The sequence below is a fragment of the Balaenoptera acutorostrata genome, chromosome X, assembly GCF_949987535.1.
Source record: "Balaenoptera acutorostrata chromosome X, mBalAcu1.1, whole genome shotgun sequence".
NCBI classification, from domain to species: Eukaryota; Metazoa; Chordata; class Mammalia; order Artiodactyla; family Balaenopteridae; genus Balaenoptera; species Balaenoptera acutorostrata.
The window spans coordinates 81,706,439-81,721,669 of record NC_080085.1 but is presented as its reverse complement, the minus strand read 5'-3'; the positions used below and the strand labels follow the sequence as shown (position 1 = coordinate 81,721,669).

General features: G+C 48.0%; 1 protein-coding gene across 1 annotated transcript; it reads left to right on the top strand.

The window, feature by feature from the left end:
• Nucleotides 1–1,169: 1,169 nt before the first annotated feature.
• On the top strand, nucleotides 1,170–4,821 carry LOC130706278 (uncharacterized protein CXorf49 homolog). The gene is made up of 5 exons (XM_057537665.1): nucleotides 1,170–2,417; nucleotides 3,121–3,277; nucleotides 3,807–3,883; nucleotides 4,151–4,196; nucleotides 4,781–4,821. Exons 1-5 carry the CDS (start codon nucleotides 1,170–1,172, stop codon nucleotides 4,819–4,821), a joined length of 1,569 nt encoding a protein of 522 aa, XP_057393648.1.
• Nucleotides 4,822–15,231: the final 10,410 nt, after the last annotated feature.

Here is a 15,231-nt window from a genome sequence, read left to right as displayed (position 1 = left end):
CCCACGAGCCGAATGACCTTGGGCCCGTGGCTGAACCTCTCAGTGCCTGTTTCCTCACCGGTAAGAGGCCAGTAATAGTTGGTACTATAGTTCTAGGCGTGTCACGCGGATGCATTACTATCTATGCCCAGCGCTTAGAAGAGTGCCAGGCACAGAGTCCGTGCTGGCACTAAGTTGCTTTCAATGGATTCTGCCAGATTACCTCCCAAATGGATCTCTTGCACCACCGCCACAGGGGTTTGCTCCTAACCTCTCCCACCCTCGGAATGGTTAAGCTCTTTGAAGGCTGTCAACCTAGTGTGTGAAACCCGATTCGTGGTTTTAGCTCACATCTCCAGGATCAGCGGTGGGGAGCATCTCTTGGGGTGTAACTGGCCACTGCGATTTCCTCTTCTTTGAATTTGCCTCAGAGCGGGGGAAGGGCTGATGGAGCGAGGCCAACCCCAGTCTGTCCGCCAACCCCAGTCTGTCCGCCAAACCCGCCTGCCAATAACGTTTGCTGAGCCACATTTGATGGAGCAGTTGAGACAGAGACCTTACAGAACGAAAATACGATCCCTTTGCTCTCTGGCCGACCCCTGATCGCTGACTGCGGGACTCCTGTGCCCATTCTCCTGTTGGGTCGTAAGGCTTGCGGTGGAAGGGAGGCTGGCAAATGCTTTCGGCGCCTGCTAGGCGTCCAGCGCCTCCATCTTGACGTTTCATCCTCACCACCCGTGGAGCCCAGCGCCCTCACTCCCCGACCCCCTGTGTAGATGGGAGACGGAGGCTCAGAGCTGTGACTCTAACCGGAAAGGGGAGGCGGGACAGGAGGAGGCGGGCCGAGAGGCTTGACAGAGGGAGGCACTCCCACCATCCCCTTCGCCAGCCCACTGCCCGGACCGCCCACAGGCTTGGGGGCAAACCAGAGGCCCTCGACCCCATTGGTTAGGCCTCGAGGCGGCAGGCGAACAAGGCGCCCGCTGGTTGGCGGGGCCTGGACCAATGAGGAGGCCGCGGCGCGGGCGTGGGAGGCGCGCTGGAAGCCGCGCGTCGTCTCCTTTGAGGCGAGCTCGTGCGGCGCGTGAGGTGGCTGCCGCTGCCCTCTGAGCGCCGCCCGCCTCACCCGCCGTGACCGCGACTCGGGCCATCGACCGTCGCCCCGGTTCCGGCGCCGCCAGGGTCGCGACATGAGCTCCCCCGATGAGGTGTCTGTGTGGGGAACGGGTTTCGGCCCAGAGGGCGGGGAGCGGGCCGGCGTCGGCCCGGCCGGCCCCGCAGTCCCATGGGGACCCGACCCAGGCCCCGAGCCCGGGGAGCCGCGGAGCGGCGAGGGCGGGGGCGGCTTCCCGGACCCCGAGGGCTTCCAGTTGGAGCGGGAGATGCTGGAAGCGGGAGGGCCGGTGCCGTGGGGCCCCGAAGGCCGACCTGGCTCCCCGGCTGACGACAAGAGGGACCTCCTGGACCTGGACGAGGAGTCTGCGGCGGCCATCTTGCTGCAGCTGGCCGAGTGGGACGTGCTGGGCGTCCGCAGACACCCGTCCCTGGAGAGCTGCGCCGCCTTCGAAGTGTCCGCCGCGTGGGCCGGCCTCGAGGCGGGCCCCGGCGGTCGAGGAGCGCCCGACCAGAGCTGTGGGGAAGCGCCGCCAGCTCCGGCCCGCCCTCTCCACCTCGGTGGGCCCGAAGCGGGCCGGGCCTGGGGGAACCCTGAGAGAGGCCCTAAGCGTAGGTTGAACGTGGCCGCGGATCGCCAGCGGCTCCCCGAGGAAGGCCTGGCCTGGCTGCTGTCCAACCCCGAGTCCTCAGATGAGTTCAGTGAGACACAGCTGATGACGGTGAGCACTTACCCCAGAGGAGGAGGCCAGGCCGAGCCCAGCAGACCCGAGGATCCCGGGGACACTCCCAGACACTCGAATTTCCAAGTCAGGGAGAATTTCCTTCACGTGCCAGGCTCTTCCCTGTCCTCGGCTCCGCGAGGACTCACTTCGGTTGTGGAAACGGAGGACGTGGGAGAGCAGGGCATCTCTTCCCCTAAGAAAATGCGGAGCGTGCTCTGGGGGAAGGGGGGCAGCAGGTCCAGCTACCCGGGAGCTGCTGCTGCTGCTGCTGCAGGTGGCCTGCCGTGGGTCACTCCTAGGAAGAAGGGGGCCCAGGAGAAGAAATCCCTCAGGGGAGCCTCCAAACTTGCCCCGGGGACAACCTTCCCTTCTGGGGGAGAGCGAATCTCGGCAACTGCCCTGGAACCGGCCACCTTGCCCCCAATCTCTGGTATTCCGCTGCTTGGGAGATTCAAGAGGTATACCTTGGTCCCTTTGGGAACCGAACAGTCCAAGCACACCGGCGCTGGGAAGAAATCCGTGGCCAGGCGGGCAAGGGAGTCTGAGGCGGTGGCGGGAGAAGATAAGGACCCAAATAGAGACCCAGCCGCAAAGGGCCAAGTGAGTAGGCCATGCTCCTCCTCTCTCCCCACTCTTCCCCCACCCCCGCTCCAACCGCCCCCAGGACACACGTCTTCACCCATGCTGCCTCTGTCCATCCCTCAGGGGTCGTCATTGGGTGCCCCTCGGTCACTGGGTCATTAGGATGCCAGATCGGGCTCCTTTTACTAGGGACAAACATTAAGGTAGCACTTCGGGTGTGCTGGGCCCGGTTCTCCACTCTTGGCCTGTTTCCAGCCTCCTCTGCGAGACTGGGGCTGGGATGGAAGGGAGGGCTGGTAGCTGAATTGGGTCGGGGGATCCCTTAAAAGCTTCCCCAAAAAACCTCAGTATTTAGACTCACCAGCTTCCTGATTCCTACTTCCTAGCTGTTCCCCAGACCTTCCTTGCAGGGGACCTGGGCTTTCTCAGTGCCCCACTGTTGTCCCTAGATCACCTCTGCCTGCTGGCCTGGGGCTGACTGAGGGAGGAAGTGCTAATGAGATCAGCCTTTCAATTCCCTTCCCAATTCCCTGCCTCACCCCGGCCCCTAATCACATAACTCTCTCTCTCTCTCTCTCTCTCTCTCTCTCTCTCTCTCTCTCTCTCTCTCTCTCTCACACACACACACACACACACATACACACACACACACACACACACACACACACACACAGAGAGACACACATCCTTAGTCCAAATCGGTGAGAAATTCTTGTTTCAGCTGCCAGCTTACAGGCCAGGCACATGTTTTCCACGCATGCATCGTGGAAAAGCCAGCAGTGGCGACCTCAACACCAGAGGCCCCCAAGATCCAGGCAACTCAGAGCCCTTGGCCCTGAACCCAGGAGAAGTCATGCCCAGGGGGCCTGTCCCCTCAGGTGAGTGTCGTGGGTTTGATATGAGGGGAGGGGAGAGGGGTGGAGGACAGAAACCTCTGGCTCTGTCTCTGCTGGGGGCACAGCCTTGCTCCCAGGCAGCTTCTCCCACAGGAGACGGGGTGCTGGCAGGGCTGGCCTTGAGCCACATCATCCTCTGTGTGGGGTTTGTGCGGCCGGGGTGATGGGTGGCAGTGCCCCAAACAGCTCCTCCGGGTGTAGACTTGCAGGGGAACAGCCTTTTCTGTTAAGTCCTGTTCGCCCACATTGCTCTCCCACGTGCTGGCTGTGGCTGCAGCTCTGGGAGGGTCGAATCCAGAGCCACAGTCTTTGGGGCCCGCGGTGGCGAAATGGCTGCCCCCGGGGAACAGGGGAGGCAGGCCCAGAGAGAAGGTTCGGGCTGCTGGGCAGAGCAGGGGCGGCTTGTTGCCAGCGGAGGGTGGTGCTGCCTCACCTCACGTTAGACCCCGCTTGGCCCTTTCCACCTCACTGGGAGCCTGGGAAGCTGGATTGTGTGTCCTTTCCCTCTCAGGTGACCGGGAGCCACTTGACCATCCCCCAAGACCGGAAAGGCAGCAGCAGCCACTGGGAACGCAGGGCTGTCCTTGGGTAATGCTTCCTCTGGCTCCTGGAAATGCAGGCCCAAACTCGAGGGCGGGATCTGGGTCCAAGTTCAACTGACATGTGTGGGGCCCCCCCTCCCCTGCCCCCATCGCGTACCCCACGGAGGGAGCCCACCTCCTTTCCACTGAGGAGCCCTTGCCAGTCTAGCCACCCGGCTTTGGGATGGAGGGCCCTGGAGAGAGGAGAAGGTGGAGGAGAGAGGAGGCCAGAGTATACTAATCATTTCTCTTCCTCCTGTGTCTGCTGGCCTAGTGTCTCGTGCTACAGAGAGAAATAGACGACCTTAAGGAGCAACTTGGTATGAGGAACCAGGGACGGAGAGCGGTGTCTTAGTGCAGAACCCAGGTGGGCACCTGGGGTGGGGGTGGGCTGCAGGTGCAGTCGGCCTCGCAGGGACCAACATCCCTGTGGGGAGGAGAACCTAGCAGGCCTGGCCCTGGAGCCGGCTGTGCATGTACAGCTGGGCGTGTGTACAAGTAGCAAAGTACTGTCTGGACTGCATGCACACTTTGCCAACCAGACCAGTCCTAGGGAATCTCCTTCTGATAGGACTTTTAGAGATGCCTCGTTGATTTTTTCCTTGAACTGCTGCTTGGTGTGGCTTCTAAGGTTCTTGTTGGATTGTTTGTTTGTTTGTGTGACGAGTTCTGACTGGTTGTGGCACGGCCCACAGCATGAGAGCCGCTGGCACATTTTGTTTCCCTTTAGGAACCGGTTCCACATTCAATTTGGGTGGTGGGGAGTGATCAGGCCCAGAGCTCTTTGCATCGGGTCTGGAGGGGGTTTCAGGTTGCAGGGCTAGGCGGTTCCTCACGGGGATAGGGGGACGGGCTTCTATATCCCTCTGTCTGGAGCGCCTGCTAATGCCTGTCCCTGTTGCAGCCGCCATGCAGTACCTGGCTGACAAGTTCCAGACCCTTTGAAGTGAGTGTTACACACACCGTACCCCTTCCCACAGTCCTGGCTGTTGAGCAGGGCTGGGGGCTGGCCCTGGCTTGAGGCTCTTCCCTGACTCCGCTGTTTCACAGGTTGAGCCCAGCGTCTTCCTGCAAGAGGAGCAGCTGGTACCTTTGGGGCCCGGGAGCTGTGGCCAAGCTCGTTCCCTCCTGTTCTGCCTCAGCTCGGGCTTCCTCTCCCCCTTGTTTTGCCCCCGCCCCGCCCCAGTTTCACAGCAGTTTCCAATTAAAGTACCTCTCATGTTCTGTGTTCTGCCTTCTCTCTGGAGGGGTAGGGGTAGGGGGCCGGGGCGGGGCGCTGCTCCACGTCAGAGCCTTTTCCAGAACAGTATCTCCGGCATCCTGTGGTGGGGACTCTGGGCCAGCCTCTGCTACCATCCCTGCAGTCAAGCCAGCGGAGTGTCCCAGGTCTGGGTCCTGTGTGGGCTCTGCCAGGCCACATTGGCACGTCCTCCCTTTCCCCCGAAGGCCCTCTTCTAGTTCTCTCCAAACCCCCCTCCTCCTTTGGGGTCTGGCGGTTCCCATTCATCTCTGCCATTCCCCCTCCCCATCAGCAGGAACTCATGACCCCCTTCCAGAGCTCCGATCTGGAAGCTTTCACATCCTCCCTGCCCTAGCCAGCTGACCACCCTCCTCCAGCCTGGTCGTCTCTATACCCTTGAGTGGAAATTGGCCCGTCAGGTTCTATGGCAAGTGTGGTTAGTAGGTCTGTGTTCTTGCATGGTCCCCGTCAAATACTCTTCCACCCGCCCCATGACACAGATTTTCCTGGAAATGATATTTCCGTGTCCCCGCTCAATCTCCCAGACTGCCTCTTCAGGACACACGAGATTGAGTCTGAACTCCATGTTCGATTTCCCCCTCACTGGAGGTTGGGGAGCACTTCCTTCCCTCAGCCGGGACCCAGGGCTGTACCAGCCTGAGACTCAGAGGGACAGATTTGTGTTTGAGTGAGGCGAGGGTGGTTCTGCCTGACACCCTTCCCGAAAGACCGGTGTTTTACTACACAAAAGGGGGTATGACGGTAGATAGGACATTCCAGGTTGGTGACTGTGTGTCCCTGTGTGTGAATAAAAGTAATCAGGGATAATCTCCCTTGAGGGAGGAAGATGTGATTCAGGGAGTAAAGGGAGTAGAGGCTGGTCCAGGTTCTGTAAGGCATTGAATGAGCAAAAGCAAGGGTCGGATCTGTTTTGTTCAAGGGTTGTTGTTAAATTCCCAAAACATAGGAGGGGGATGATGCAGAAGTCACCAAACCCCACGACAGGGTGTCGGGATGCTCAAAATGTTGGATTCGCTGGAGGAGGCTCTCGATCCTACTCTGTGATCCTATGATGTCTGACAACTACTGTGGGTGTGGATGGAATGAGATTGGGAAGGGTGGCTCCTCAGAGTAGCTCATCTTAGAATCAGGGGACCCATATATGAGACCACCCAACATGAGCTACCTGGGACAGGGGCAGGATGGGCGCAGTGAGGATGGGAAGTAAGGAGTGACTGCACCTGGACAATGGGCAGCACTTGGGTCCACCCTTCCCCCATATTCTCACCCTGACTCGCTTCCAGAGTTCATGGCATGAGCTCAGGTGGACAGACCACATGTGGGATGGGACAGTCACAGACCTCAGGGTCAGCAAAGAACGTTCGTGGGACTGAATCCTTCCTCTCAAACCCCTCCCTGGAGAAGGTGGGCTTGACTGCTTAGTTTACAGCTTTGACCCTGAACCTGATCCACTGGTTATTGCTTGGCGGTGTAGCACATCTCGCTGCTGTCTGCGTAACTAAGTTTGGCAGAGACCTTCCAGCTGAGGTTTCTGCTCACCGAGACGTGCAGGCAACTTGTGCCCGGGGAGAAGTCCAGCACCAGCACCAGCACCGCCTGTCGGCAGAGGGGGTCCCGGGGCTGTGGTCACCAGTGTGAGGAAATAGAGAAGCTTGTTGAAAGGGAGGTGACATGGGAGGGCGTGACCTCAACCCTTGGTGATGCATTTTCCCTGCCTCCCTTCCCTCCACTGAGCACACCATCTCCCTGTTCCGTGTTCTGACCAACTACCACAGAAAAATGTGGCTGGAAACATGTATATCACAGGCTGTGGCTTGGCCCTGAGCTTTCCAGTTCCAGAGGGAAATAGTGGCAGGTCATACATCTGGCCCCCGTGTGTAGGAGGAGGTCAGAACCCCACCCTCATTCAGTTCACCCCATTTGCCTTTCCCCTCAAGCCCCTTCTCCAGCCTGGGAGACAGTGGCGGCTGGCCTGGAGAGCCCTAGACCCCATCCTGCCTGCTTCTGCTCCCTGCCCAATTACTGGGAGGATGCCCCCTCCCCACCCCACCCGCTCCGCACCAGCACCAGCCCAACCACAGGCCAACTGCTCTCTCTGACTCTTGGGGGGAACTGATACAAACAAAGAAGGCAGGTGTAGGTGAGCTCTGGAGAGGGAGCTGGGTGTGGTGGGCAGAGTAATCATGCCCAAAGATGTCCAAATCCTAATCCCTGCTCTGGGACTCCAGAGTCCTTGCTTTGAGCCCAAGATCTTAAAACTGGAAGGAAAAATAAAAGCTATTTCCTCTATGTTCCGGCAAGTCCGCTGCCTGGTACTTCTTCCGGAGACACGCTGGTACCTGTAGCGTACAAGAACACAGGCACAAGGGTGTTGGTGATGGGAAAAACTGGGAACACTCCAAATTCCCATCAGTAAGGAAATGGATGAATGCAACGTGGCTTAGCATCCAGTAGCATAAAGCGTGGCAGTCCAAAGGAATGCATCAGGCCATTCTCACAGCTTTCGAAAGCATCCGCCTGACTTCAAGCTGCAAGTTGCAGAACGATGGCATCAGATCCACATTAGTCAATGTTTTTAAATCCCAAATTAATCCTACCTAATGTTTGATAACCTTTGGGTGTATGTTTCAAGGTCTGAAAGACGGTTTTCACTAGATGTTAAAATGGTGGGATAGCTCCTAACAGGACCCAATAGGTTTATGGAACAAATTTATGGCCTTGGATCTCCCCAGATTGGTTAGGATGGTGTACAATTGGTTTCCTTTAGGCTCAATGTCACCTACAGGTAGCCTTGAAAACAGCTGCTGTCATTCTGCTTTCAATGTTGGCATGTTGGGTTCAATCAGTTTTCCAATGGTATGATTATTTGGCTGCAATATTTATTCCTTCACTTGGAATAGAAGATATCATTACTCATATAGAGGCTTTAACAAAATTCACCCAGCAATCCTTAAATGATAGTAACCAAGCCATTTGTTTGCTCAGTTCAGAAATTTCCATGATGAGAAAAGCAGTCCTACAGAATTGCATGGCCCTCAATATTCTAACACCTCTCAAGGGGGAGCTTATGCTATAATACATAGTGCATGTTGTGTTTTTATACCTGATGAGTCTTGTAATGCAACCCCCCCTTATGGTGCGTCTGAAAAATCAGATTTCCACTCTGAATGATCCTCTTCCCAGTTTAAGGGAAATGCTAGGAAAATGGTTTGGTTCAAGAGGATATTGGCTTAAATCTTTACTAATGATATTGTTCCTCCTATTGCCAACTTTGATTACAGTTTGTGTAACTTATAAAGTTTTAGTTTCTTGTTTTTTGCACTGTGTATCACCTGCTCCTACTAAGATAATGATATCTAAACAACTGGGAACTATTGATCACATCTATAGTTCTCTATAAAATAATGGACATGCACAATGCACATGCAAGGTAAAATTGGTGCAAGTCCTATTGGACAACTTGGAATTGACCGTTATTCCTTGCCAGACATCTTACTAGTACCACCCCCTAAAAGGAAAGAAAGAACCGGGCTATTAGGACCCAGCATCAAGGGACATGATGGACCCAAGGCAGGTAAAGAATCACCCTAACATTTAGGGACCAAATACTTGATCACCTAATGCTTGCTATTGAAAGATTAATGATCAAAAGTGGAATTAATGAAATAAAATTATTTTCAGGCAGGACAAGAAAAATTTTAAACATAAAATTCTCTCTGCCCATTTGAGCCACTACCCCCTCCCCTTTAGTGTGATTTGTGCATCACATTATACATTAACTAGATCCCCCTTAAAAGATACAGGAATGCCCACACGCCAAAAAAAAAAAAGAAAAAAAAAAAAAAAGAAAGAAAGAAAAGAAATTTCCTCCTGGAACCAGCAAGGTAACTCCTTAAGAGTAACTTTCCTTTCTCAATCCTGTAATGGGTCATTAATACCCACTACTCGCCTTGTTGGACTATGTAAACTATTAATATGCTACTTTGTCTCAAAAACTTATATAACGGTTTTACCTCCAATGGGTGGAACAGTCCTCAGAGTTTTCTGAAGATTGTCTCCTATGTTATAGTCCTCAGGTTGGCTCAAATAAAAATTTCCATTTTTCTTAGATTGACTATTGATTAATTTTTTTGGACAACACAATGAAACCAAAAGATAACAAATCACAAACCTTAGGCAGACTGACCAAGATAAAAAAAAGAGATTCCTAAGGAATCACTAAAATCAGGACTGAAAAAGGAGACATCACCATTGAGCCTATTGAATTTTAAAAATTATAAGAAAATAGTATGAAAAAATTTATACCAACAAATTAGACACATATATGCAATGAAAAAATTTGTAGAGAGACACAAACTTCAAAACAGACTCAATAATAGACAGTCAATTAAATTAATAATTAAAAATCTTCCCACAATGATGCTCCTGTCCAGATGGCATCACTGCTGAATGCTACCAAACATTTCAGATGGAAATAATAGCAACACTCCAGAAATTCTTCCAGAAAATAGAAGAGGAATGAACACTTTCAAAATAGCTCTAGTAGGCCAATATTACTGTAGTGTGAGCCTCTGACAGTTTTTTTTTTTTAATTGTAATGCAAGTGCCTGACATTAAGCTTCTGATTGCTGAGGCACCACTTCAAAGACAGCTATATCAAAAAGAACAAATTGCCAGCTACACGACTAGGTAAAGAGCCAGGCCACCACACCCCTGAAGTTTCCTTTGTTTTAGAGATCTCTGATTGACTTAGATAACTGACCCTTTGGCTGCTTGTTTTTCCCTTCTTGTACTTTAATTCCCATTCTGTTTTAAATTCATCAATAAAGAGTGAATCTGAGAAACCCTAGGCCCCTCACTCTTGACCCCGATAAAAACATAACCCCAGGTCCCAGCTCTCTTTCTCCACCCACAACCTTTCTGTGTGGTCCAAGGCATGCCATGTACCCTCCAGGACTTGTGAGTAATAAACTTCCTCCTTTCAAAGTTTCCTAAAGGTTATTGCTGAGGTGCATCTTGCAATTATAATAAGAACCACAAGGGCTAGTTCAACCACAACATTGGTTCTGAAAGGGGAAATATCTGTGGGGGCTCGCCTTGGAGTCCAGGTGAGTGCCTCCAGGTATTTCTAGCTGACAGTATCACTATCGATTGGCTGAGACCAGCACAATTACCCTGATGCCCAAAACACACAAAGACATCCAAAATAAAGAAAATTGCATACCAATCTTTCTCATGAATATAGATGAAATAACCCTCAAGAAAATATTAACAAACTGAATTCAGAAACATATAAAAAGGATTATATACCATAACCAAGTGGGATTTATTCTAGAAATACAAGGTTGGTTTAACATCTAAAAATCAATTTATGTAATACACTATTTTAAAAGAAGAAAGCACTGAAACATTATCATATTAACTGACACAGAAACAGCATGTGACAAAATTCGACCACCTTTCATGATAAAAACAATAACAAACTAGGAATAGAAAGAAATTTCTTCAGCATGATAAAGAATATCTATGAAAAACCTACAGCTAACATCATATTTAGTAGTGAAAGACTGCATACTTTTCCCCTAAAGTCAGCAACAAAGACATGCTCACTACTTTTATTCATTATTGCACTGGAAGTTTGAGCCAGTTCAAACAGGGAAGAAGAAGAACTAAAAGTCATCCAGATAGGAAATAAAAAAGGAAATTTTTTTTATTCTCAGATGACATGATTTCATATGCAGAAAATCCTAAGGAATCCACAAAAATGGTTCTAATGGTAGAACTAATAAGGAAGTTCAACAGATCACAGAATACAAGATTAATACATAAAACAAATTTTATTGCTATATACATGTAGCAAATAATCCAAAAATGAAATTAAGGAACACTTAATTCTAGTGACAATAGCATCAAAAAGAATAAAATGCTTAGGCATATATTTAACAAACCAAATGTAATACTTATGCACTGAGAAACACAAATTGATGTTTGTTGAGAGAAATTAAAGATGATCTAAATAAATGGAAAGGCATTGCATGTTCATGGTTGTAAGACTCAATATTTATATGGTAATTCAATCTCTATCGAAATTTCAGCAGGCTTTCTTTGTAAAAATTCACAGGCTGATCCAAAAATTCATATGGAAGTGAAAAACAAAACAAAACAAAACAAAACAGAATATCCAAAACTACTTTGAAAAAGAACAAACCTGGAAGACGTCCACTTTCTGATTTCAAAACTATAAACTATTACTATAATACTACTATAGTATACTATACTACTATAGTATTAGTAGTATTATAGTAATAGTTTACTATAATAGTAAACTATTTACTATAAAAATACAGATAATCAAGTTAGTGTAGTACTGACATAGAGATAGATCAATGGAACAGAATTGAGAGTTCAGAAATAACGAACTCTCCTTATATTTATGGTCAATGATTTTCAATTCAATGGGGAAAGGATAGTCTTTTCAACACGTGGTGCTGGTACAACTGGATATCATGCAAAAATACAAACTTAGAACCTTACTTCACAGCACACACAAAACTTAATGCAAAATGGATCAGAGACTTAAAAGTAAAACCTACAACTATAAATCTGTTAAAAGAAACCCTAGGAGAAAAATCTTTGTAAACATAAGTTAGGCAATGATTTCTTAGATATAACACCAAAAGCATGATCCATAAAAGAAAAACTTGATAAATTGGACTTCATCAAAATGTAAAACATTTATGCTTCAGAAGGCACTATTCAGAAAATGAAAAGACAAGGTACAGACTGGGAGAAAATATTTGAAAGTCACAGATCTAACAAAGAACTTGTATCCAGAATAAAGAATAAGAATAATAAATAAATAAGAAAATGACCCCATTAAAAAATTGGGTAAAAGATTTGTATAGACATTTCACCAAAGAAGGTATAGAAGTGGTTAATAAGCATATGAAAGGATGTTCAGAACCACTAGTCAGTAGGGAAATATAAATCAAAACCATAATGAGATACCATGTTGCAAAAACAATAGGATGGCTATAATCCAAAATACAGATAATAACAAATATTTGGATTTGGAGAAATTTGAATCCTCATACACTTCTGGTGATAATGTAAAATAGTTGAATCTCTTTGGAAAATATTCTGGTATTTTCTTAAAAAGTTAAACATAGAGTTACCATATGAGCCAGAATGTCCATTCCTAGGGATCTACCTAAGAGAACTGAAAACATATGTTCACCAAAAAAACTCATGAACTCAAAATGTATATGAATATTCGTAACAGCATTTAGTTTGGGAATATTATCCATAATATTCCCAAAGTAAACATAACCCAAATGCCCATAAACTGAAGAATGTATAAATAAAATGTGGTATAGCCATACCATGGAATATTATTTGGCAATAAAAATAACTGAAGTACTGATACATGCTACAACATGAGTGAACCTCAAAAACATTATATTAAGTGAAAGAAGCCAGACAAAACGTACTATATATTGTGTGATTCCATTTATACAAAATTTCCTAACTAGGCAAATCATAGAGACAGAAAGTAGTTTATTACTTGCCTATAGGGCTGGGGTGGGTTGGGGGGTAGGGGGTGATGGCTAAGGGATACAGGGCATCTTCTTGGGCTAACACAAATATCCTAAAATTGATTGTGATAGATGCACAACTGGGAATATATGAAAAGCCACTGAATAAGGCATTTTATTTTTTAATTTATTTTTATTGCAAAAACACATAATATGAAACCGACCTTATTAACAAATTTTTTAGTGTACAATGTTGTTAACTATATGAACATTGTTGTAATCAGATCTCCAGAATTCTTCATCTTGCATGACTGCAAATCTATACTCATTGAACAACAACTCCCCATTTCCCCCTCCCCCAAGCCCTTGGCAACCAGGATTCTACTTCCTGCTGCTAAGAGTTTGACTACTTTAGATACCGCATATAAGTGGAAACATGCAGTATTTGTCCTTTGTGAGTGGCTTACTTCACTTAGTATAATATCCTCAAAGTTCATCCATACTACAGCATATAGCAAGATTTCCTTCTTTTTAAAGGCTGAATAATATTCTGTTATATGTATACATTATATATACTACCTTTTATCCATTCACCTGTTGATAGATATTTAGGTTGTTTTCATCTCTTGGCTATTGTGAATAATGGTGCAATGAACATGGGAGTGCAATAATCTATGCAAGATCCTGATTTCAATTAGTTTGTAATGTAAATGTAAATATACGGAAGTGGGAATGCTGGATCATATGGGAGTTCCATTTTTATTTTTTTAGGAACTTCCATACTGTTTTCCATGGTGGGTGCACCATTTTACACTCCCACCAGCAATGCACAAGGGATTCATTTTCTTCACTTCCTTGCCAACACTTGCTATTTTAAGTTTCGTTTTGTTTTTTTTTTAATACTGGCCATCTTAACAGTTTTGAGGTGATAACTCATTGTGGTTTTGAATTGCATTTCTCTGATGACTAGTGATGTTGAGCATTTTTCATATACCTGTAGGCCATTTGTGTGTCTTCTTTGGAGAAATATCTAATCAATTCCTTTGCCCATTTTTAAATTGTGTTGTCTGTTTCTTTGTTTTTGAAAGCATAAGCCACAGACTGGGAAACAATATTTGCAAAGCACACATGGTAAAGAACTTGTATCCGAATGAGACAAAGAACATTCGATATTCAGTAATAAGAAATCAAACAACCCAATAAATAATGAGCAAAAAAAAAAAAAAATCGAACTGACATTGTGCTTACTGGATGGCCAGTAAGCTATTGAGAAGATGTTTGACCTCATTAGTCATTAGGGAAATAACTAAAGCCACAATGAAATACCACAACATAGCTATAAGCATGGCTGAAATAAAAACAAAATACAGACAATACCAAGTGCTAGAGAGACTGAGGAACAGCTAGAACTCCCCTGCATTGTTGGTGAGAATGCAAAAAATGGTACAGACGCTCTGGAAACAGTTAAAAATACACTAACGATTCAATCCAGCAAGTTAACTCCTAGATATTTACCCAAGAGAAATGAAAACTTACATTCGCCAAAAATCTGTATGCAAATGTTTATAGCAGTTTTCTTAGATGCTTGGGTGACTGCACACTGGCACTGGACACAGACATGTCTAGGACTACTGGCCACAGGTTCTGAGCTGACATTGATCCCAGAAGCCCAAAGTGTCATGATGGGGCCCTGTTAGAGTGGGGCTTATGAGGTTCTGGCAGTAAAAGGAGTTGGGGATAGATATCAGTTCACGGTGAGCTGACTGGGTCCCTGGACCAACATAGTGGTCATTTCTCCAGTCCCCAAGCTGATAATTCTAAGTGATACACTTGGCAGTTGGAGCAATGACCTGCACATCGGGTCACTGGTCTGTGGAGTAAGAGCTATCACCTTGGGAAGGCCAAGAGGAACCTCTGACACTGGCTCCCACCCCAGGCCAAGAGAGTAAGTCAAAACCAGTATTGGATCCTGGTGAGTGTAGGGGGGTAAAGCAGAGATTAGTGACATCATTGGAGACGTATGGGATGCAGGGGAAGAGCAGGTAGGAGAGCCACAGGGACGAAGAGAGTGGAGAAGGTGAGAAGAAGTTCTGGGAGTCTCTCTATGGGCGAGGGAGGAAGGGAGTGGAAATGGTGAGAGGGAAGACGGAGGCTTCCACTGGATCCACTGGTAATGTTTCATAGGATGCTGGTGGATGCAGGAGATTTTGCTATATCCTTCCTTATTCATTTTAACATATTTGAAATAGCACACCATGACTTAAAAAGTCACTGGGAGAAGTGGAAGAGGGCGGTATCCACAAACAGGCAGGCACCATCGGGGGCAGGCTCGAGGAGGAGGATTGCAGATTTACAGTGCACCCAATCTCCCCTGCTCTGTAACTTCTCCAGCATGGCCAGCTTCTCAGGTGCAGACCCAGAAAACTGGGCCTTTGAGTTCCACAGACAAGAGGGGTTCAGACATCCCAGGACTCTCCAGGAGGTCAGCCAGAGCAGGATGCAGGAGAGAGAGGTGACTGAAGGCAGAGGAGTATGAAAGGGAAAGAGCAGAAGGAAGGT

Bases quoted from the DNA above. Each gene is read 5' to 3' on its own strand.
- LOC130706278 (XM_057537665.1), top strand. From the start codon at position 1,170: ATGAGCTCCCCCGATGAGGTGTCTGTGTGGGGAACGGGTTTCGGCCCA. The intron at 2,418-3,120 runs GTGAGTAGGCCA...TTCTTGTTTCAG, and splicing joins ACCCAGCCGCAAAGGGCCAA to CTGCCAGCTTACAGGCCAGG. The intron at 4,197-4,780 runs GTATGAGGAACC...TCCCTGTTGCAG, and splicing joins CGACCTTAAGGAGCAACTTG to CCGCCATGCAGTACCTGGCT.